The sequence below is a fragment of the Seriola dumerili genome, unplaced genomic scaffold, assembly GCF_002260705.1.
Source record: "Seriola dumerili isolate Sdu_G_001 unplaced genomic scaffold, Sdu_1.0 BDQW01000450.1, whole genome shotgun sequence".
In the NCBI taxonomy this organism is placed as follows: domain Eukaryota; kingdom Metazoa; phylum Chordata; class Actinopteri; order Carangiformes; family Carangidae; genus Seriola; species Seriola dumerili.
In genome coordinates, this window is record NW_019174705.1 from 95,789 (window position 1) to 119,214 (window position 23,426).

At 41.9% G+C, this 23,426-nt stretch overlaps 1 protein-coding gene across 1 annotated transcript in view; it reads left to right on the forward strand.

Moving 5' to 3' along the window:
• Nucleotides 1-1,798: 1,798 nt before the first annotated feature.
• znf462 (zinc finger protein 462) overlaps nt 1,799-23,426 on the forward strand; it is a 46,615-nt gene continuing 24,987 nt past the window's right edge. The window contains exons 1-3 of the mRNA XM_022762846.1: nt 1,799-1,831; nt 22,306-22,565; nt 22,794-23,314. Of these exons, the coding sequence (XP_022618567.1) occupies nt 22,346-22,565; nt 22,794-23,314 (741 nt within the window). The 5' untranslated portion in view covers nt 1,799-1,831; nt 22,306-22,345. The remainder of the gene's footprint in view (nt 1,832-22,305; nt 22,566-22,793; nt 23,315-23,426) is intronic.

Genomic DNA, 23,426 nt, shown 5'->3' on the forward strand with positions numbered 1-23,426 from the left:
GAGTCCTGCAACAGATGGTGCGGCCCCCACAGAGCCCTGATCTCAACATCATGGAGTCTGTCTGGGATTACATGAGGAGACAGAAGACAGTGAGATGGCCTAAATCCACAGAAGAGCTGTGGCAAGTTCTCCTGCATGCTCAGAACAACCGACCTGAATATCAAGGACAACTGGTGTTGCTTTAAAGGCAAAGGGTGCGGTCACATCAACCACTGATTTGAAATCGGTTTGAGGTGTGAAATTTTTTTTTTTGTGCCTAAAACTTTGCACAGCACTGTAGCTGCAAAAATGAAAGACAAACTAAAGTGAGTTATGGAAAGAAAAAAAGTGAACTTTAAATGATGCATTCAAATGTCAAGTCTTAAGGTAGTTTGAGTGTAAAAATGTATAAGACATAAGAGCTCATTATGAAAATGTAGAATTTAGAATTTATCTGTGCAATAACATGACAAGAGATATGTCAGTGCAGCATTTATGGCAAAAAGCTTCACTAACACATTCTTCTTTACAAAGAAAAACATTGTCAAATGATATTATTGTCACTCAATCATGCAAGGTAGCCTCTTCTCCTCACTAGCCACCCTCCCTTGCGTGCCGCTCAACCCCCACCCACCCACCCACCAACTCGTCACCCACCCATCCTTTACACTGACATACATCTGAGCAGGACCCTGCACCTTTTGTCTTGGGCTCCCTCTTTGTTAGCAGCTGGTGGACAGAGCAGCAGCCTGCAGCAGCAGCAGCATCATGTCTACTTTACAGTGTAATGACAATGTACTGCAACACATCAGCTCTCTTCTTTATATATTTTTATTTTTTTTGTTTTGTTTGTTTTGAATGAAGGACAGAATGCCTTAATACACATGTGAATTTATTATTTTACTTTTATTTGAATAAAGGTGATAAATCTTTGGGGGAGTGATGATTTTTACTATGGATATATTTTGATATTTATTTTTATAATATTAGGGTATGTATTAACTCTGCATCTATCTATCTATCTATCTATCTATCTATCTATCTATCTATCTATCTATCTATCTATCTATCTATCTATCTATCTATCTATCTATCCATCCATTTATCTGTGTTGTTGTTTGTGTGGTTGAGGTGTTGAAGCAGCATCATCACCACCAAAGTGAACTGCAGATAACCCCATGACGTGGCAGACACAGTATGGAAAGCCTATATAAAATTGACGGTGCCCGCATGTATCTGGTGGTGGTCTGAGCCGCTGATAAGGCTTTGCAGGCTATCTGACTTCAGTCTAGATGAAGGATGAGCTTCTCAGACATAGACGCTGTCCATCCTGCTGATGCTCCCTCGTCTCGTCGTAAACTCTTGTGCACCCTCTGGTGCTTGCTAGTCTCCCAAACTTCTTTGTGTAGCCTGCTTTGCAGATTGTCTTCCTTGTCTGTGTGGTTGCTCATTATTCAGAGACAGACGGATCTCAGGTCATCTGCAGCTGCAGCAAAGGAGAAGCAGGAAAGATGGCGATCATCCATTAGAACGACCGGGCGCACGCATGAAATACGAGGACAACTTTTGGGAGGATCGCTTGAGGAGAAGATTGTACTAGTGAGTTTTTCCTCTTGCACTATATTTCCAGTTTCGCCAAGATTTCGGCTGGGCTTTCAAGGTCTGCGAGAACGTCGGTATGGTAGATCATGGGATATAATTTGGAGAGCGCCTCGTGAATGACCTGGAAAGAGCTGATCCCCCCCCCCGTTTTTTCTCCTTATAGTCCAGGTCCAGCCGACTTGGGAGTGGAGGAGAGAGGAGATTTTAGTCGGGTGGGCGCTCCGGCTGGCACCCATGCAGCCAAAGTCAAGTGGGTCTTCTCGCTTCCCACTTAATATCCTAACCAACCTACCGCTTCCTCGCTATGTCGCCTTTCGGTTTGTTGTCAAAGTGACACACGGAAATGGACGCGGCGGTGTAAAGAGGCTCGCCTGCGTGTTTCAGCAGCACCGGAGCGGAGTGTTTTGTTATTCTGACATGTCTGGTCAGGGGAATTACTGGCCCCGGCTGTGCGTCCCCTCTCCGGCCGTGCGTGTTGTTGCGCGTTAGCTTCATGGAGAAGCCATTGCACGGATTGCTCTCCTCTCCCAACCAGCCTCCATTAGCGACACAGAGGAGCTGGCATAGCCGCTGGTCCAGTCACACTCACACACACTCACACTCACACACACACGCTCACACACACACTCACCATGAAAACCATGTCCAGTGTGAGGAGGCTATATGTGTTCCCCTCAATATTTAAAAAAGAAACCTTATCTGGTGGCTGGTTTAGACTCGGTTCTCCACAGGGTTGGAGCTAGATGTCTCTTGGTGGTGGTGAAATGAATGTAAGCGCAGTGTGGCTTTATATATTTTTATTCTGATTTCTGTTTTTGTTCCTGGTGCTTACTGCTACATTGTTAGCCGCTTGCTCCCCTGCACTGTTTGGATGTCTATTTGCTGTCACTGGTCTCCAGTCAGGTATGTGTCATACTAGTAGGGGCTTCACCATAAAATGGAGGAAGGCAGATGAGTCTCCAAGGAGAGCCCTGGAGTCAGACAGGCAGGATCCCTCACGCCAGAACAAAGGTTGTGTTCAAAAAACAAAAAGACTAGAGGATAAAAAAAAAAATAAAAACAAGAATCGGTGAGGGTGATATCCTACATCTCTGCTCCGTTACATCTCTTCAACTCTTCCTCTGCTTCTTTTTCTGCTTTTTTCAGCTCTGAAGTTTTAGTCAGCTAGAGGAAACAGAAGAACTCTGAAAAAGTGAGGCTAGATCATTTAGTGGGTCTTTCAAGGTTAACTCCATGAACTTGCTGCTTTAATTTACATAGCCTCATTAAACACAACTTGGCTTGGAATATCTATATATACATATATATCTATATATATATGTATATATATATAATTTTAAAGATCTGCAGCTGACACTTTTGGACAGTACATGTTTGTGACTGTGATCGCTGAGGGACACATGGATGAGATAGGAATTTTAATGCTGAATAATGCAGTGTTTTGGCCATGCAGGCAGTTAATGTTCAACAAAGTGGTCTAAACACACACACACACACACACACACACACACACTCATTCTCTCTCTCTCTCTCCTCTGTGTGTGTGTGTGTGTGTGCATGTGTGTGTGAGTAAAGTGCTGGCTGTTGCGGATAGTTTCTGAAAGGAAGTTCTCAAGATGATTCTTGATTCTTTGTTTTGGATGAGTTTTTGGTCACATTACTGCTGTTATCTTCGTCCTGGTGGCTGTAAATGTAAAGGTAAAATGTTTGTTAGTTACACAGGAGTCCTCTCTGTTTACTGGGCAGCACATGTGTCTGTTATTGCACGATTACACTTATTTATTTGGTGTTTCGAGCATGTTTAAAAGTTATTCGGACTAATGGATTAGGCTGCAGGTCATTTATTAGCAAGCTCGATGTTGTAATGTCCACTGTACAACCTTAGGTGACGTTTCACACTTTATATCCTAAAGGTATCTGTTGACCAGCCTGTCAGGAGAGTGGAGGTGTGTTTGCAAGCTGTGGTCTGTGTGTGTGTGTGTGTGTGTGTGTGTGTGTGTGTGTGTGTGTGTGTGTGTGTGTGTGTGTGTGTGTGTGTGTGTGTGTGTGTGTGAGAGAGAGTGTGTGTGTGAGTGTGTGAGAGTGTGTGTGTGAGTGTGAGAGAGTGTGTGTGTGAGTGTGAGAGAGTGTGGCTGTGCTACGCTCTGCAGTTCCCCTGGCCACTGTGTGAAATCTTGCTGACAAGGAGACTGTGAGCTTGACACACTGTGCTGCGACAATGCTGGGGCTGAGAAGAGCAATCAAAATGGTGGCGATGCTCCTTCTCCCTGGCGTGGCAGGGCAAACAGGTTCTCAAGGAGGAGCCGATAGAGGACGGCCGGGCAGGAATCTGCTGCGGTCGACACATTTGTCTCACAGACGGGTGCAATGGAAATAGTCTGGTGGATAGTGGATGTTCTTCAAATGAGCCCAGTGATGTAAACCTGGATGTGATTGTGATGTTTTATTTTTTTTTCTTTGAAGAAAGCTCTGAGGCTACACAGATAGCCTCTGCCACAGAGAGCTGTGTCTTTGCACTTAGAGTTGCTGTTCTAACTTTCACAAGTCTTCAACACATTCTCGACTCCTTCTCAATTGTAAAGCGTATTCATGCTACAGTAGTAGCTGATCTGTGTGCTCAGGTTTTCTGCTCGGCTCCCCGGTTAAGGTCATGTGAGTCAGGGCTGTTTGCCTGTGCTGTGGCAGAGATGGCATTTCCAGTAGTTTGTGTTGTAGTAAAGCAGGGCTGGATTACTAACAGGGCAAAGTGAGCAACTGCTTATAGGAGCCACACTCTCAGAGGCCCCCAAAGTCCCCAGGTCCTCTGTGTGGCAATTACTTTGTAATGTAAATAATTACAGATCTGTCTGGTAATATACAGTGTAAATGTGAATTAAAAACTAAAAAGCACAGGGCCTTAAGGTGGCTCCTGCATTTTTACTCAATCTTGACTTCATGTCTTGAGGGCCTGTGTCTAAATCGTTAATTAATTGATTATTTGATCGACAGAAAATGAATCAGTTTCAGTAAATCTTCTGGTTCCAGCTTCTCCAGCATGAGAATTTGCAGCTTTCATCTGTTTTATATCGACATAAACTGATATAGTCATGGCCTGTTGCTTCCCTTTGTCATACAATGTGTCAGTAAATGTGATGTCTTTGGATTTTAAACAAAGCAAGACATTTTAAAATGTTGTCAACTGTGATGAGCAATTCTCACTTTCTTCAGACGTTATGACAAAAAGATGAATCGATTAATCAAGAAAGTAATCATCAGATTAATCAGTAATGGAAATGACTATTAGTTGTAGCCCTCCTAAGTTGAATTTAGTATCTTGAGTATTTTAATTAATTTTCTCCTTACATGGTGCATATCTTTAAATAAATTTGTGTGTAATCAATTTATCGCGAGCTAAATGACACAGAGCACCCTGGGGCATGATGATATTCCAGCGCACAACTTAGAAATACTGTTTGGTTTCTGGGACTTGAGGCAAAATGCACTGAGGGAACGTGTGTGTTTTTTGTGTGTGTTTACGCAGCAGTGAATTATTTAAAGTACCTTGCAACATGCTATAAGATACTGCACTATGTCATGGCAACATAAACATTTAACACCGGCATAAATGTTTCATTTTATTTATATTGATTCTTGTAGGTTTAATTGTAGTTTCATGGCCCTCAGAAAATATTTGTGACATGTCTGGAGCGTGACAAAGACTGTCAGAATCAAACCGGTTGAAATTTACCTCTGCATGAAATATTTAATGCACATTGTTACTGCAGTTCAGCTTTAAGGTGACAGGGCACAACTGAACTATGGTAGATACTTTTAGAAAAAAAAAAAAAATTACATAACTGGATTTTTGCAAGGTATTTCAGGATTACGCTAAAAAAGCTCAACAGAGAGGACAGGGGATTAAACAGGAGAGACTTCTGTGATGGTTTGAACACTGGAAGGAAGCGGTTGTGAAGCTCATCACTCACTCGGATACTCTTTCTGGGTCTCTCGCACTCACACTCACACACACGCACACAACTGCTCTCTCTCTCTCTCTCTCTCTCTCTCTCTCTCTCCCTCCCTCCCTCCCTCTCTTTCATTCAGTCACTCACATTGGGTGATGCACTCCTCCATTCTTCTCTACCTGGGGCAGTGAAGAAGGCTAGGGAGGCGCACAAAAGCAAATTGAAATGCTCCAGTGAGTGCTTTCTTGACATGATGCATGGCTCATGAGATGCAGCCTGGCCCTGCTGCTACACTTGTAAGTGTGCTGACACACACAGGCCCCACATCCACAACACTATAGTCATTGCAGCACAGCAAAAAAAAAAAAAAGAAAGAAAAAATCTCACTACTTGCTCTTGCATTTTTCTGACCTTCTGCACTCCCTAAGCACATTTCTTTCTTTCTTGAACCGCAAGATTTGATTGTGTTGGATTGTGTTTAAACCTGCTATAATCAAATGAATAATTTAATGCTGTGTAACCAGGCATCGGCCTGTTTGAAAGACCATAACACAACATCATGTCAGGGTTTAGAACAAGGAAGTGGCTTGCTAGAGGTGTCATTCCAGTTTCTGTTGTCAGATGCCACGTTACACTGCTGCAAAACTGGTTCCTCCTCTCTGCTTTCTATCAGAACATCAACAGTTCAACGTTGTCTTTTCCCCTTCTGCTTAAAAAAAAACAAACAAGGCTTGTAGCTGAAGCTCTTGTGTCTATCTTTGCCAGTCTTCACACATGTTTTAGGAATACAGGGGGCTAGTTTAGTAGAAAACGAAGACTTCAGGTATAAAGTGGCCATGCTGATGAGACAGTTTGTCCGGTGAGATAAATTAAGCCATCTATACGGCGTCCTCAGGTTTCCAGCCTAGTCTCAGGATTTATGCCCTTCTCTAATAAGACACAGTGAACCAACTCTGTCAGCCTCGAGCTGCCTGTGGTGGAAAAAATCCTGAATTCTTTGGAGACGCCCGTTCCTTGGGCAGTGTGGTGCCACCGGACAAGGCCTTCATTGAGCAGGAACAGGAGTGGTCTTGTAGAAGGGATCCACACTGGCTCGGCCTACGAAGCAACAGAGCTGTCCAAGGACGATTAAATATTTAGGAGCTTGGAAAGGAGGTCTCAGTGGTAAGTTAATATTGATGGGTCTCTCATCTTTCCCTTCTCAAACTTGTAGAGTTGCCTCGAGAGGTCAGTTTGGTGAACCTGGAGAGGAACTCTACTTCTTCTCTAAGATAAACTTACCAGTAGCTTTAGAAAAGGTTGCCATCATCATGGCACAGCTTTTCCTCGGACGTTTCTGCGAGGAAACCAGACTGACTTTGACTTTTCAGCTCTTTTTTTTTTTTTTTTTTTCCTGCTTCCTGTGTCCTCTTTTGGTCACTCTGAAATACTCCATCCTGACGAGCTTGTAACCTCACCCACTGCCTGTAACTGTAGTAACTGCCATGTCAGGCTTACGAGGAAGTCAGCATTGCAGTGTTTTCTGGCAGTTGTCCACTGAGCACCACTTATAAGAAACCCTTGAGTGCATCTCGCAGCCTTTTCTTGAACTCTTTTCTTTTTTTTTCTTTTTTTTTTGGTGAATTGGTGGAATTAGATACAGCTGAATGCATTTTAACAAAGAAAATGAAAACAGCAATGAAACCAAGGTTTTAAGATTATGATTGAGATGAGATAATCAGTGGAGCAAGAACGTTTGAGAAGGAGACACTGGATCACCATTTTTGTTTGGCGGCTTGAGTTCTGACTTTAATCTACGCGGTTTGTCCACAGTTCTTCACATATATTGTCTGAGATAGCACAGAATTTATTTGAGACTGAAGCGGATTGATTTATGTCAGGAAATGGCTTGCTAGGATGGATGGTCTACAAGGCTGTGTGGAATGTAAGGTTTCCTGGAGTAATTGTCCTTGTGGAAATACACTTCCTGGTTTCTCTCCGAGATCTGTCCTTGGGCATCCTTCACTTGCCTGACTCTCCGGTGGTGTTTATTTAGCCCTTCAACCTGTGTGTTACAGTTGCAGGAGATCTGAATGAATCATATTTTCAGCCTCACGTGTCTCCACTGTGAACACGTACAGTTTAGACGCATGAATTGTGTGTGGAGCTGTAGCCTACTTGTGTACAGTACTTGATAGAATTCTTTTCCTCTGAATTATTTTTCTGCTCAAGCTCAAGGGAAGAGACCTCTTGAGAAAACCAAATATATCTACCTATTCCTTCCCATATAAAATTGTAAAAATAATCATGCCTAAGGCTATTAATTAAATTGTGCACTTAATCATTTTTGGATGGAATATTTAATAATGTTGCTGAGGGTTGCCCCAAGTTTTATCTTTTATGCTTTTCAGTCTTGAAAATCTGGATTTTAGCTCTCCAGCAGAAGCACTGACACATGTTTAGAGCGTAGGAGGTCACTTGTATTGTTATCTACAGAAGCATACACATATCATAGCATATACATATCTATAGCACATATCTCATTTCTGTATGACGGGGTGGTTCAGTGCTCCGTATTTAGAGGCACAGTCCTCTCTCAGATCTCTTCAGCTTATGAAGAACATCAGAGCTGCACTCTAGGAGGCCATCTTTGCAGCGAAACACAAACCACACATCTCACTTCTGCTTTTGCTGACTGTCATGACAGTCTGCAGAGGAACCGTCAGGAGGGGAAGCTGCTCGCTCAGGTCTGTGCTCTTAAAGTTAAACACTTCCATCTGTGTAACAAGATAGCCGAGCGAGCATAGGCAGCTCCACTTCAGCCGAGCAGGACAGTCAAAGACCTTGAGGAGCACAAAATGGTGGATGGCCATGCCACTGATACTCCAGCGTGATTGGCTGCGTCTCCTTGGCCACAGTGGGGCTGGCTGTGTGAAATGGAGTCCTCTGTGTGGAGCGTTGGCCCAGCCTCAGCTCTGATGCAGAAGATAATTCTGTCAGCCCTGAGAGAGAGAGAGAGACACACACAGAGAGAGAGGGAGAGAGCAGCCAAGTGAGGTGACTATACTAAAAGAAGGTTGAGCAGTAGACTTCCAGTGAACTCCAGCCATGCGTGTCTCCTTGCTTCCACCTCTTCTCCTCACACAGCTGCTTGATTTCCTGGGTTCTGACTTTGCGTTATTAACTGCATTTTTCATTTGGTGCTTTTTGCACCGAGCATACGCGGCGGTGGCTCGAGAAAAGATCAGCTAAGATGAAAAGGTTCATTTCTGCGGTGCTGTTAACAGGAATGAAGAGAGTCACTATGTATGGGTATTCATTATCTAACCTTCACACCCAGCAGGCTTTAGCCGAGGGATTTACCAGCCCCCTGTTTTGTTGCTTTGTGAAAATTTCAGGCTGCAAGGTCACACAACTATCTTTTGAAGGCTCATGATTAAAAACGTAAATGCAGGAGATGTAAAAGAGTGGAAGCGCTTCAATTTGAATGGACAAGTATTTTTTATTCTTTATTTTTTTATGGTGAGTTTTCACCATGACAACCTGAAGACAGTAGCGTCACGAAAAGATGGCTATTAATGCTTGTCTCCTCTTAATCTGCTTGGTCATTATCTTCAGTGCAAAAGAGGCCAAATGTTGCTACTGAGTGCTCTCTGTTGCAGCCGTCCCCCTTTTCAGGAGGAACAATCTGAGCCCTTTGCTAAGCACAAAGGCTACCCTTGGAGCAAGGTTACTTGTACCATGATGGCCAGCTTCTTTTTTTTTTTTTTTTTTTATTCTGTGCAGCTTTAGAAAGAAACATGGAATTAGCAAGTTGGATGTCTTGGATTGCGAGAGGAAATGTCTTGGTTTGAAAAGAAGGAATATAAAGAGGAGAGTGAGTGCAGTGATATTAAGTATTAAAGGCTGTCTGACTGGGTGGGTGATGTCAGGTAACCATCTGTCAGAGAGAGACAGGCTGACACAGGCACTGTCTGACCTTGCAGTATGGACGACCCAGACATAAAGTAGAAAATTATCATCTCTTTCTGGGATTAGTCTTGCAACTGAAAGTCATGCTAATGACATCCCTCTCTGCCTCTTTCAGCTTCTCTGTCTTTCTTTTTGATGTGAGAACTTGCTTGAAGGCCCTCAGTCAGCAGAATACTTTGAGGTCCAAAGATCAAAATGCTTCAATCCTCCAGGCTGTGCTCGTTGTCCTTTATTACGGAGGTGGTACATGTTCATATTGTGTAATGCATTAGCTTTGATTTTGAATCAGATGAGATCTCAAGCATGATATTGTTAAGTAAACCAGTTTTAAGGGCAGTTATAGTGTTTATTTCAGTTCTGCATCAGCTTGTCTCGTTTTGTTCCATTAAACCTACGTTCAGTCAACTTAATAGGATGATGCTAAGCTTACACGAACTTCTGCTTTACCCAGAATCCTCAAGGGTCGCCTGGGCCTTCTGTGGTGAGGAGTTTCTTTTTTGATGCCCTCTGAATGTGACACTAGTGAAGGTCAGGCTGCAGACAGATCAGCAAAGCTCACTGGATTGCAGCGTCTGAAAGGCTCTGCACCTGTATTTACCACTCCTCTGAGACAATCTGGGATTACTGAGCTGGTTTCACACAAAAAAAAAAAGAAAATACAGCTTTTCTTTTTTTATTCATTCAGTTAAAGTAACCTGTAAAAGAAAGATAAACACAAAAGGCCACTATTTGTATTTCCTATGTGGTAAGAATGGGTAAACATTTCAGTTGCGGAAGTATGCACATACCTCATTAATTCGGGGGCTGTAATAGTTTTGCGATTCAATTAGTTGCATTGAATATCATGACGTGAGCTAATTTTGCACAAATTAACTGCACTGATTCTAATTAGATCAAGTAAAACTAGATTTTAAGGGAATGTCAAAGGAGCCATGGCAACATTTCTTTATTGCTGAAAGTCTCAGATTAGGAAGAAGAGATAAAATCAGATTTAAGACCCTGTTCATTTTTTTTTTCCTGGAACACAGTGAAAACAAACTTCAGGACTTGGAGGAATAATGGCACCATCAGGACCTTATCTGGATCAGGTCATCTTTCTATGATGGATGCTCATGTAAAGAGGAAGCTCTAAAGGAAAAACTACCAGGAGGCCAACAGCAAGCTAAAAATAACTGAGGGACTGTATAGCAGAGTCAATTCACAACATGCACTTAGCAGGGGTTTTGTGTTCTACATTCTCCTAAACTGAGCACAACAACATGAAGAAACAAGTTCTCACCAAAAAGCACATGTTAATTTTGCAAGAATGTGGTTGATTCCCATGAAAAGAGAGGGAACTTGTGATCTGATGAATCCAAGGTTGAAGAACCTTTTAATGTTGACATTTTTACTAATCTACCAAATGAATGCAAAATATTGAATTAAAATTTAATTCAATAAACCTACTTTTAATGGGTTAATACCTCAAATATTTGGAAGCCAAAAGTGAACCAGTGCGGTCAAGTGAAGAGTGTCTTACATCATGGGCAGACTTTCCTCTTAGTCCATTTTAAAGCAGTCCCATGTAACTTTGGCTGAACAGTGGTAACTAGGGCAACATAGAGCAATTATGGGATAATGGTAAATGCGAAAATGTACAGTGGTTTCAGAAAGTATTCAGACCCCTTCATTTGATTGGAGTCCACCAGTGGCAAATATAATTAACTGGACATTGTTTAGAAAGGCACATACACACACCTGTGTATATAAGGTGCCTGTGATAAACCTGGTGAGGCATAGATCACAGCAAGGGTATAAAACCGTTGTAGCCTTAATGATTGCGAAATGGAAGAAGTTCAGAACCACCAGCACCGTCCAGCTAAACTGAGTAAGTGGGCAAGAAGGTTCTCGGTCAGGGAGGTGACCAAGAACCCAATGATCACTATAACAGAGCTTCAAAAGTTTTTCCTCTGCAGAGATGGCAGATCCTACCGGAAGGATGACCACCTCAGCAGCACTCCATGAGTCAGGCTCTTATGGTAGAGTGGCTGATGGAAGCCACTTTGAGTAAAAAGCGTATGACAGCCCACTTGGAGTTTACCACATAGCATTTAAAGGACTGTGAGAGCACGAGGAAAAAGATTCTCTGGTCTGATGAGAAAAAAAATAAGGAAAGGGGGGAGGGGGTCTCAGTGGAAGTGAGAACGATCAGAATCAAGGGAAGGATGAATGCAGCTAAATACAGAACGGTCCTTGAAGAAAACCTACTCCAGAGAGCATGTGACCTGAGACTATAGGGACTCGACCTTTCAGCACAATGACCCTAAGCATACAGCCAAGACAACGCTAGAGTGGCTTCAGGACAAGTCTGTCACTGTCAGTGAGTGGTCAAACCAAAACCCAGACTAAAACCCCGTAGAACATCTGTGGAGAGACCTGATGATGGCAGTTTGGATGCTTCCTGTCCAATCCGATGGCGCTTGAGAGGATCTCCGAGGAAAAGTGGGAAATGGCAAATCCAGGTGTGCAAAGCTTGTTAGAGACATAACCAGGAAGACTTGAAGCAGCAATTGCTGCTAAAATGGCTCCTACAAAGTATTTCAGTAAAGGTCTGAATACTTTTGTAAATGAGAGATTTCAGTTTTTTATTTATTTATTTATTTATTTATTTCTAAAAACATCTTTTCATCGAGTGTTGACTGGTGGCCAAAAATGACAATTTTATCCTTTTTGAAATTAAAACTACACTTCAATAAAGTGATGGGATCTGAATATTTTCTGTAGCCACTGTAGTTGAACTGAAGAAGAAAGGTCAGACAACTGGTGAGGGTGTGTTTGATTACTTATGAATTCAACTTCTCATTTGTAGGATGAAAAATGTTTTATTTCTCTTTTTCAAAATGTATGTCACCTCGCTTTAATACGGAGTACTTAGCTTTACATTAGATATTCCAGATGGACTTGGGGCTTCTGATGAAGGAGTGCTAGAAGAATGTTTCTGGTGAAGGCTGTTAGCTGGTTAATGGTTGACCTACTTTTCTGAATGCCATATGCTTCCTGAAACAGATTTGTTGTCAGATTAACGCCAGCGTTTTTAGTCAGGTGGCAGATAATATCTCATGACAATGTTGATGATTTTATCCACTCTCAGAGACAGTTTTGGACTTTTGGCCCGTCCACAGTTGCTTGATTCATCATTAACATGATGTGGGCTCAGCATTACCCTGATGAGGACCCAGATGTGTAGCTGCATAGCTGGTGATTTAGCTGAAAAGATGATTAATAATGCTTTTCAATCTGCCATTTTTGTTCATCATGTTGACCTCAGAGACCAACAACTAAAACGGAATTTATAAAAATTATCATCCGAGTTGGAAAGTACACTAAAGTCTGGGTTTAATCTAAACTTAAAATAACTATAATCAAAATATTATAAGTTGAAATGTTTTCCAACGATCTACGCGGAGATGTGTGATGGCATTGCTGTTGTATTTCCAGCTCTATTTTGGTCTTTTCTGTTGTACTTAATGCCATTCCCATCCCTTTCATTCCATTTCAGCAGATGTCTAAAGAATGTTATGACAAAACGTTCATACTGAACATTATTGATTCCTCACATCTCCTCTGAAAAGGCCTGGTCCATTGATCGGCCAGGTGGGATCGATGTCTCATCTCTGTGTATTCAGTCTTCCTCAAATGAGCAGCATCATGTGATCATTTAAGGAAGCTCTCTGCTCTGAGCACAGGCAGGGAGGGGAGGGGAGGGGGGGTGAGAGTACTGTCCAGCTCACTGTTCGTGTTATCACACGAGAGCCGCAGCACAGTTGCATTGAAACAGATATGCTCATCAACACCACAGGATATCAGTCTGTCGGTTTCAGGTGTTGAGATTGTGGTATTGTAAATGAATTCCAGTATCAAAATCTATCTGATTAAATTGGGTTATAAGCATATTAATACACATTTATATGCATGTAAAAATAATGAAGGTGCTCATCGGAGTCCATGTACTGTATAGTACTGTTCATTATTTTCTGATTTTATTTCAGAGTTTTTATTTATTTATTTTTTTTATCATACATCCTGACTGGGACAAGAGCGTGTGAACCAAATGTTATGACCCGTCAGAGTTGTTGAGACTTTCGCTTAAAACCACAAATACCAACGTGAGTGGTTTAAAAACACCAGCGCGGGCTGTGGGCAAACTGTGATTGGCATTTCTCACTATTGTATGATCTTTTAAATATATGGGAAATGATTGATTGAAGAAAATTAAAAGATTAATTTATAATGAAAGTGATCCGTCTTTGCAACCCCAGTGTCAAAATCAGCAGCTCATTTACTTTCCTCCTCACTGTTCATAACTCTCCTCGCTGCATGAAGACCCTGTTTACTGTAAATGTTGGTGCCTTCTCTGTAGCAGGAAACCTAATGTTTTTTTGGGGGGGTCGGGGGCAAAGGGACATAATATTGGTGTGAAAATAAGTTCAAATTGATTTGATTTTCATGAAAATCTGTAAAATAAAACCAAAAAGCAAAATACACAGCGCTGACATATCTCCTCTTTACATGCAGTGTTGCGGTTGTTGTATCTGTCAATATGTTATTCTTCAGTGAAAGGATGAGGCAGCAGCACAGTATTGGACTATGAAGGTCAGTCAGGTCGGACCAGCTTTTCTCTTTTGAACCAGTGTTGTTATCTGCTACAGTGCCGACAGATAAAAGCCTAACTGTGAGCCAACAAGGGTGTAAGCTGCATGCAGGCCAAAGAATTGCTACAAACCAGATGCAGTTATTTTGGCTGGCTTGCATTTGGGGGCACCATTCCTAATCTCAACCAAAATAACTTCCAAAGCGTGTATTAAGAAATTCTCGGGAGATCCTTTTTAGGGAATAATACTCTGTGACATATTCAGCCCCCGTGGCTTTAATGTGTGTTCTGAGACCTTTCAGGTGAGGCTAAGCCGTGAAAAACCCAAGACAAGTTGACGCTGGAGTTCTGCACTCTCTGTGTGCATTTGAGGTGGTGACGGTGCCCGGTGACTGTGTGCATGTGTGTGTGTGTAATCTGTCTCGACTGAATGTTGTTTGTGCATGGCAGTGAATTTAGGTACAAGCACAAATGGCTGCGCGTTGGCCGATAGTACAGATGTTACAAAGGAAAAGGAAGAGTAAAGAAAGCGGGAAGCACCAGACCACAATTTAGAGCCACGGCAAAGGATCTGAATACTTTTGCAAACAAGAGATTGCTGATTATTTCTTTATTGATCAACTAATCGATTAATGCGCCAGTGATTTCAGTCTAATCGGATTAAGATCATCATAAATATATTGTAATCTTCAACTGCCTATCACCATATTTTGCATCAAATTAAGTCTGTCAAATTAAATTTCATGATTACAGAACTAGTTTCCGTTTATGTTTCTGGGCGGCAATTTTTACTGGGTTTGTAACAGATGACTGTCAAATGTTTTAGACAACAAAAGCTGTAATATTGTAACTAATATTGCACGTTAAATGTCTATGTAAACGAGTGGAGCTGCAAATTATCTTGTTGCCTGGCTCTAATAATGTAGTCACCAGGTGTAGATGTAGACTGTCAAACCAAAGCATTTCGCAGTCTCTCAGTTGTATCTGGTAAAGAGAATGATTAAAGATTTGGTGCCAAAATAAATATTTCTTGCTGCTGCTTGACTTGGCCCACACTTGCATCAGCAGATGTTGGATTTCAGGAGAATGATTGAGCCTTCAGATCCAAAGGTTTTAAAAGGCTGCGTCGAGGTTTGTCATTCTCTGATGAAGAAAATCAACTGAGAGGTCCTTGAAAAACATCTTAAAGTTTTGGACTGTTTGTCAGACTAAGCAAGAAGTTTGAGAAAGTTATCTTGGTCCACGGAGTATTTTTCTTTTTGATAAATCAATCAATTCATACTATGAAAAAAGAATCAGCAGATTAATCGAAAACATTTGATTGTTGCAAGCCTGCTGCGGTGCACGTCATCGTTGCCACTAGAAAAGATTTTGCTCTGGTTTTCAGTTCCATCAGTTCTTATACAAATGCAGTGCCTCATACTATACGCTCTTCAATCTCTTTAAAAGATAGTTATTATAGAAGTTATGCAATTAACTGCTCATTGTCATATCTACTCTTTTTGACCAAATATATGCCTTATATCCCTCAATGAATTCTTTTATTGCAGTGTCCTGTCATAAGTTGACATATTTCATCGCAGAAAGCGCCTAAAAGTGGAATTATGTGTCAAGTAAAAGACAGGTGCGAATTATCACGGTGAGGAAAAATGTTGGGATGGTGGGGAGGACACTGAGTAAAGGGAAAAGCACTGATTTTTGGCACTGATGTGATTATTGTGCCTGTGAAAACCGCCCCATCACAGAATGTGAATATTAGTTATTTACACAGAGACTCAACGGGCCAGCGCGCATAAGCTGCCGGTTATGAACTTGTTTGCTTTACCAGGGTGGTGTGCACCAGATGTCTTGTCTCTAGTGATTTATTTATGATAAAATAATCAACCTGAATCCATGTGAGCAAACCAACCTCGCACCAGTGTGGAGCTCTCCTACACTAAAGTTTATTCGTATACACCTACATGATCAGTGACCATATAGTAGTTCCACAAACATCTGTACAGAGCAAGAGGAGATATAAATACAACAAGTATCCTACCACTTTGAGACCTTGTCATACAGGTGCTGTTTTAACTCCCTGGTCAAACCGAAGTCATAGTCTGTGGCACTCCTGTATTGGATTGCCTGATAATATGGGCTGTGTGTTATTTGGTGCTTGAGCAACAGCTAAGCACACTATCAGATCCGGTGTGTTGGGTTCTCCAGGGCTGCTGACATCAGAGGATGGGAGTAGCCATCTTGATCTCCAGCTCTCTATCTCCTGTTTGTGCAAGAGGCCAAATTCTCAATGGTCCTGTGACGCAACGGTTTCTGCTCCTCTGCCGGCACAATGAGATCTTTCTCTGCTGTCTTTTTTTTTTTTTTTTTTTTTTTTTTTTCTTGCCGTCTTCTGAGTCAACCTGGTGAACGCAGTGGACTAAGGAGATCAGAATTTGAAGTATTATGCAGTTACCTTTGCACTTCTCTCCCTCTCTCTCTCTCTCTCTCTCTCTCTCTCGCTCTCTCTCTCTTTGTTTTATAACTTTCTTGAAACTAAAAATGTATTGATTTCCCCCTGATGTTGTCATCTCATCTCAGCAAAAATCAATTTCCGTGTCTCTGGCTACCTGCTGTTGTTGCCACTGTATTTTTCCTTTAAAAAGCGGGCTGTCATTTTCAATCAATGGGTCATTAATTATTGAGGCTGCGCAGGTTGACAAGATGCATGTCCTGTCTTGTTTGCCAGATAAATTATCTGTCGCCAGGATGCTGGCCATATAAGAATGTAACACATCCGCAGATTTTTGTCTCCCCGACGGCATGAGATGGTAGCACTAACCAACAGTTAAGGACAAAACCTCTGTACTCCTAATCAGCTTAATGCTGGCTTATTCAAAGGCCCTCTTTCAGACAGAGCAGCTGCTGTCAGCCAGTTTGAGTAGAGGGTGTGACTGCTGGCAGAGCTCACCGATGCAGAGAGACCGGTTGGTGATTAACAAATGTCAGTAGACTTTGGAATCTGGGGAGCCCTGTCTGATGGCTTTGTCCTCTGTTGCCTACCAGTGAAGGTCTTCCAGGTGGCTCCGTCATGCTCTCTCGCTGCCTCCCTTCTCCTCCCACCCTTCCCCTTCAGGCCAGCTCTCCCCTTCTGCTTCTCTCTGCCCCCTCTCTCGTCTTCTCCTCAGGGCTCAGGGTTGCAGAGCTCTGAGATAAAGAAGTTCAGACATGCCTCACATTTTTAGACCCCCTTGTGGAAAGTAGTTGGCAGCTCCTACAAAACGCATTTGCAGTATGTCTCTTCCACAAAGTGTTGGTGCACGCCGTTCGCTCTGACCTATTCTGTCTTTCTTTGGAACACGGATTCGAGCATTTCTCTGAAAATCTCTTGATGTGAGAGATAATTTCCCTGAGAAATGAAAGGACTAGGCAAAGTCAGGCTGGCAAGAGTGTGAGATGTTTTCTGCTGAGCAGTGTGGGCAGAGGGCTTGGGTACAGTGCAGTACATCTGGCAGATAGATTTCTGTCAGCAGCTCTCCAGTGACAGGCTGCCTGCCTTTGAGGAAGAGGATCAGATCTGTGGGTCCATGTTGTGTGCTGGCTGAACACCTAAGCGCACATAGTCAGCTCCTAAAATGGCTGCCCTTGAAGCTCAGCTCAGAGGAGGATCTGAGCAGCTCAGTCGCTGCCTGTTAGAGCCCCAGCTGACTAGATGAAAGCAGTTACACAATCTCACCCATTAACTTGGTGTGGCGTAGGGACTGACTGGCTGAAAAGACACAGCCAATTCTAAGGCAGATGGTGGTTGTGTAGGAGGCTTTTTTTTCCTCTCTGGGCATTCCTCTCCCCTCCTTCTCCAAAAGGATTCTCTTCATATCCATGTCAAGGAACCTGGCATTAGGAGGCAACTTTGTTCAAAACTGCAGTGAACTGCCAAGAGAGCAGGGTGGGGCCCCGTGGTGAGGCTGTAACCTGACCCTGAACAACAATGGATCCCCTGGTTGCTCGGGGACATACTGGCGGCTTGGCCGGCTCACATGGAGCTTTCCACTGGCTGGCCAGTTGGGTGTGGGAAGCAGGGCGGGATTCCCAACTGTCCCTGGCTGGATCTCACTTGAAATTTCTTGGTTTCAATGTCCAGAGCAGTGGTCTGAATTTCATAGTGGCACTGAGGCTGTATTTCATTGGTATCTCTGATAAAATCAAAAGTTACCTTGTAACACAATTTCCAGTTTCTATTTTTCTACTTATTTATTTTTTCAGTTTTGCGTAATGTGTCAAATGTTTCCTTGTTCACACTAGCAATTAAACAAGTTAAAACAAGTAGTCTTTATATCAAAGTTAAGTTCCTTAAAGTAATAGATAATAAAAGTAAGTCACAGTGGATAGCTTTTTTAAAATAAAGGATGAAAATCGATGCAGCAGAAAATCTTTTTTATCCCACACATTCTTCTTCCTTGTCAAAACCGGATGCCTATATAACCCACAATGCAACTTCACCGCCAACAGTTTGGTCGGAGATTCAGGTGTGTTATGCCAGTAGTGTGAAGTGTAGCCTCGAGCTGCTGACTGAAGCAGAGATAAGGAGCAGGCTACAGAGGTCTGTTGTCTTCAGCCCCTGAAGAACACTGACTCAAGTGACATCACCTGAGGCACTTTATCAGATTTAGCACCTATGTAGACAACATCACACTGAACAGGATAAACATGTGATCTCCATAAAGTTTAACACCCAAATGAGAAATACATACTTGCGCCACACTTGCTGACTCATGCTGCTGTTGTGTGATAATTCAAATACTTGTTAAGAATATAATTTTAACTTAGGCGCAAACTGAAAGTGTTGATTATGATAGTGTTATATAACTAAAGTATAGGTTCACCTTTTTTTTTAATCATTTATTATTATTTTATCATTATCATTACATTGTTATTTCATTGGGTATTATTACAGCCACTGATGAAGCCTCCTCATCGTCTGGCAGTTCAGCAGGAATAATGAAGAGCTAATGGCAGTAGTGAGATTGGATTTAGTCAGGCTCTAGACATGAACCATGATGTACTGCAGTGTAGATTTATTTTCTTTTAATTAAGAACAATGAATCAACACCATTAATGGAATACACAAATGTACACAAATGTAAACAGTACTTAGAAAAGCTTTCAGCAAAATGTGTGTTTTAGTTTTGAAAGTGTGTGTTGACATTTTAATAGTAAATTAAATTTAAGTGTACTTAATTGAAAGTAGTCTTCCTGCGGTGTAACATGTCAGCCACCTGTTTCTTTCCATTTCCTCCTTACGTTATATTGTCAAGTCAAGTTGTACAATAAAGGCAAAAAAAAAAAAAATCCTAAAAATACTAAAAGGTTTTTACTTTGTCAGTCCACAAAGGAGTTTTTCACAAACCCAAAAGAAGGTTGTTGCATCCTCAGGCTTATGTTCTGGTCCTTTTTATCAGATACAAACACAACTGACACGCAGTGTACACAGTGTTTGTGTGTGCATGCCACTGGTGTGTACACAACCTTCCATGTGTTCACTTCATTGTTGTTTTAGTCTTGTATTTCGAGTTTTCGTTTTTTCTCCAACTGAAATTGGAGGGGTGGACAAAATAAAGGAAACGCCTGGCAATCCATCATTCAGAGCAGCTTTAACCCATCTTGGCATGCTGTCACGGACGGCCTGAACTGTGCGAAGGATTACATAGGCGAAGGCGTCCATAGTGTTCATGAAAGCACTCTTAAACTTACTTGGTGGTTTGGAGGTATAATCACCTTGAAATGTGGAAACACTATGAAGGGACCAGTGTTTGTATAAGAGGGTGCACCTGCTCCTGTGCAATGGCCTCATATTGTAAGTGTTGGCGATTATGCATCTATGGAGTGCAGTTATCAGATCTAATGAGTCCCACACCATAGCCGTACCCATACCATTACAGATCCTCCATATTTACACCAGGTTATGTTTCCTTGTACATTTGCTTTGGGTAGGAACAGTGTCAGTATGGGAGCCCTGTTGTAAAATTCAGCTTTGTAAAACATCTTGTTGAGAATCAGTCTGAGAGGTGCTTATTCACTCCTGTTGTGACTTAACTATTCTGTTAAGTGGCCATTTATTGACTGTCTTTTGGCTGGTTTACTTTTGTTGTTGCAGTTTGTTTATATTTAACAGGCGGTTTTCCATGCACCTGGACACTGACTGTTTCTTCAGTTATAACTGAAACTCTTTTTAGGCCCTTGCATATACATTAATACAATAAAAATATGACTCACCTTTATGGCTGTACTAAGCTTTTACGTGGTGTTGAAGTTTCATGTTCAGAACATCTCAGTATCTGATGTTTTGTCCTCCAACTGAATGACCAGCACCACAAAATTCACTATCAGATTTTGTATTTTTGACTTTGATTTATTTCTTTGTGGGTGTGTTCAAAAGAAAGTGTAAAAAGAAAAATAAGATTGGTTGGGCTTTGATTCGTAAACCTGTGCCCTTTAACTACCTATTTAATAACCAGTGTGAGCTACAAATCCTATTTACAATATTTACAAGACAAAATTACAATTGATCAGGAAGCTGTGATGAAAGAGCTGTGAAAAGATGGCCACATCATCAGCTTACATTTTTCTGGCCAAGTCCAAACTGCAGAGGAGCTCAAAGACATAAAGCCTTCATCTCTCGGTTGATTCATTCAATCTTATTTCAGAGCAGTTGATACAATCTGATGGAATAGTCTGCTCTAAATACTGAGCTGTGGAGCTGCTCTCCAGCTGTTGCTTATCCCAAGGTAATAAAAATGGGACAAATCAGCCCATAATCCCTCCTCAGTCCCTCCATTGTTCTTTGAATGATGCTATGGTAAAAAATGGGACCTTCTTAGTATTCGGAGTAACATCAGCATCAGCAGAATTCTCCTCTTTGACATGTTTTGTGAGGCTTTCTGTCAGAGTTTGTAGACAGCTCCAGATGGAAAATCATTTTTATATGGATTTCTATCATGTGATGCTGTCATCATAATGAGACATCAGAAATTTGTAGCGGTTGTGCATCAATACCAAAATACACTGATCAGCCATAACATTATGACCACCTGCCTAATATAGTGTAGGTCCCACTTTTGCCGCCAAAACAGCTCTGACCCGACGAGGCATGGACTCCACAAGACCTTTTGAAGGTGCGCTGAGGTATCTGGCACCGAGACGTTCGCAGCAGATCCATTCAGTCCTGTAAGTTGCGAGGTGGAGCCTCCATGCGTCTGACCTGTTTGTCCAGTACATCCCACAGATGCTCGATTGGATTGAGATCTGGGGAATTTGGAGGCCAAGTCAACACGTTGAACTTGTTGTTGCTGTTGCTCCTCAAACCATTCCTGAACCTTTATTTTGTTCAGTTTTTAAAACATGTTTTGCAGGAGCAAAGCTCAACTTCACTTCTAATTTTTCATGTTTTTTTTTTTAGGTGTTTCAATGACATATTTGATTTAGACTTCAAGGGCTACATCTTATTTTTATTTTTTCAATATTTCAACTTCAGCTCTTACTTCACCATTTTATCCCTCTCCAACATTTCTCAGCATTTAAGTAATCATAAAGAATAAATGCAAATTATATTGTGTCTGTCCTCCTCCTCAAGTGCAATAACAGTATTTTATCCAAAAAAGATTTTCCCCCAACAATGCAACATCAGAAAAACTATGTGCCACATCCCTTTGAAGCACGGTCTTGCAAATGCAACCTGAAGAGGCTCGATAAATCTAGCAAATGAGGCTCGGCTTTAAAAAGATATCTTGTGAACACATAATCATAATCGTAAACATTTCTAAACATTATATTTTTGTACTTGAAATTGTCTTGTTATGTGCAAAAGGTGTGCACTTTGTTCTCAGCAGGAATTGCTATTGGAAATCATGCAATATCATCACCAAGCTCATTTTTATGGAAGGGCCTTGTCACGACACTGAATACTGAAGAATTACATTAGTCCTGAAATGACTTCAGTGTTAAAGCTTTGTGATGGTTCTGTTTATATGAGTCCCTCTGTTATCGGAAATACCCCTTAATTTGCATCATTGATGGCTCCTCTGAATAGTTTAATATGATTCTCATAAATTAATTTTTCTTTTTATTCGCAATCACTAGAGTCAAACATGTATTCTGCCATGTACTCCTTTGAAAATGACATATGTCCTAATGTTTTTTTCCATTCTCTTTTCTTTCTCTTTGCAGGTTTCCCTGATTTTCCAGGGAGTGCTCCCTCTTTGTAGCGATGGAGGTACTGCAGTGTGATGGCTGTGACTTCCGTGCCGAGTCATATGATGACTTGAAGACCCATATTCAGGAAGTGCACACTGTTTTCCTGCAGCCTGCAGATGCAGATGAGTCTGACTCTCTGAAAGACGAGGACGAAGACGAGGAGGAAGAAGAGGAACATGAGGACTATGAGGATAAGGATGACAAGGATTATACGCCTCCTAAAGCTGGAATGAGTATGTCTACCACATTAATTCCGATGTTACTGTTAATTTGTTGGGGATTAGGAAACACTCTCTTCAGAGAACACTTTACAGTAGGATGATCGTATACTTTAGTGAAGAGCATAAAAATGTATTGAGTTGTGGCTGAATTTATTAACAGAAATCACAGAAGGACTAAATAATGGCAGGAAAATGTTACTGTTTTACTATAAATGTCTCATATACTTTCTCTTTTTTCAGGCCCCAACTCTGCTGACAGTTCCAACCAAACGTCACAAAAGCAGACCGCTGAAACCCATCTGCCGTTTTACCAGTGCAAGTTCTGTGTCCGTTACTTCAGATCAAAGTCATTCTTAAGAAACCACACCAAAAAAGTGCACAATGTTGCAGAGGAAGATCCAGATGCAAGTATCTCCTCACCGACAGCTAAGCAGCCCAGCTACACCGTTGTAATGCACAACGAACATTCAAAAGTGTACTCTTGTCAGTATTGCACGTACAAGTCTCCACGCAGAGCGAGGATAATGAAACACCAACTAATGTATCATAGCAAAGTTCCCTCAGAGAGCACTGGAGATCCTTCAGAATACGCTGAGACTGCAGAGGAGTCTGACTCAGCCGGTGGACTCATGAAGGGAATGTTTGCCTGTGAATGGTGTGACTATCAGACTGACCAGAAGGACAGCTGGACTAGTCACGTGGTGAAGGAGCACAGCGACAAGGTCAAGATAGTTTCCTGCATTGCGGAGCTGGAGGGGGAGGCAAGTGCAAACTCGCCCAAGCCAGATTCTCCCTCTAGCCCGACTAGATCAAAGATGAGCTTTGCTGATGTTCGCGGGAAGGAGGAGGAGGAGGAGGAGGAGGAGACGGGAG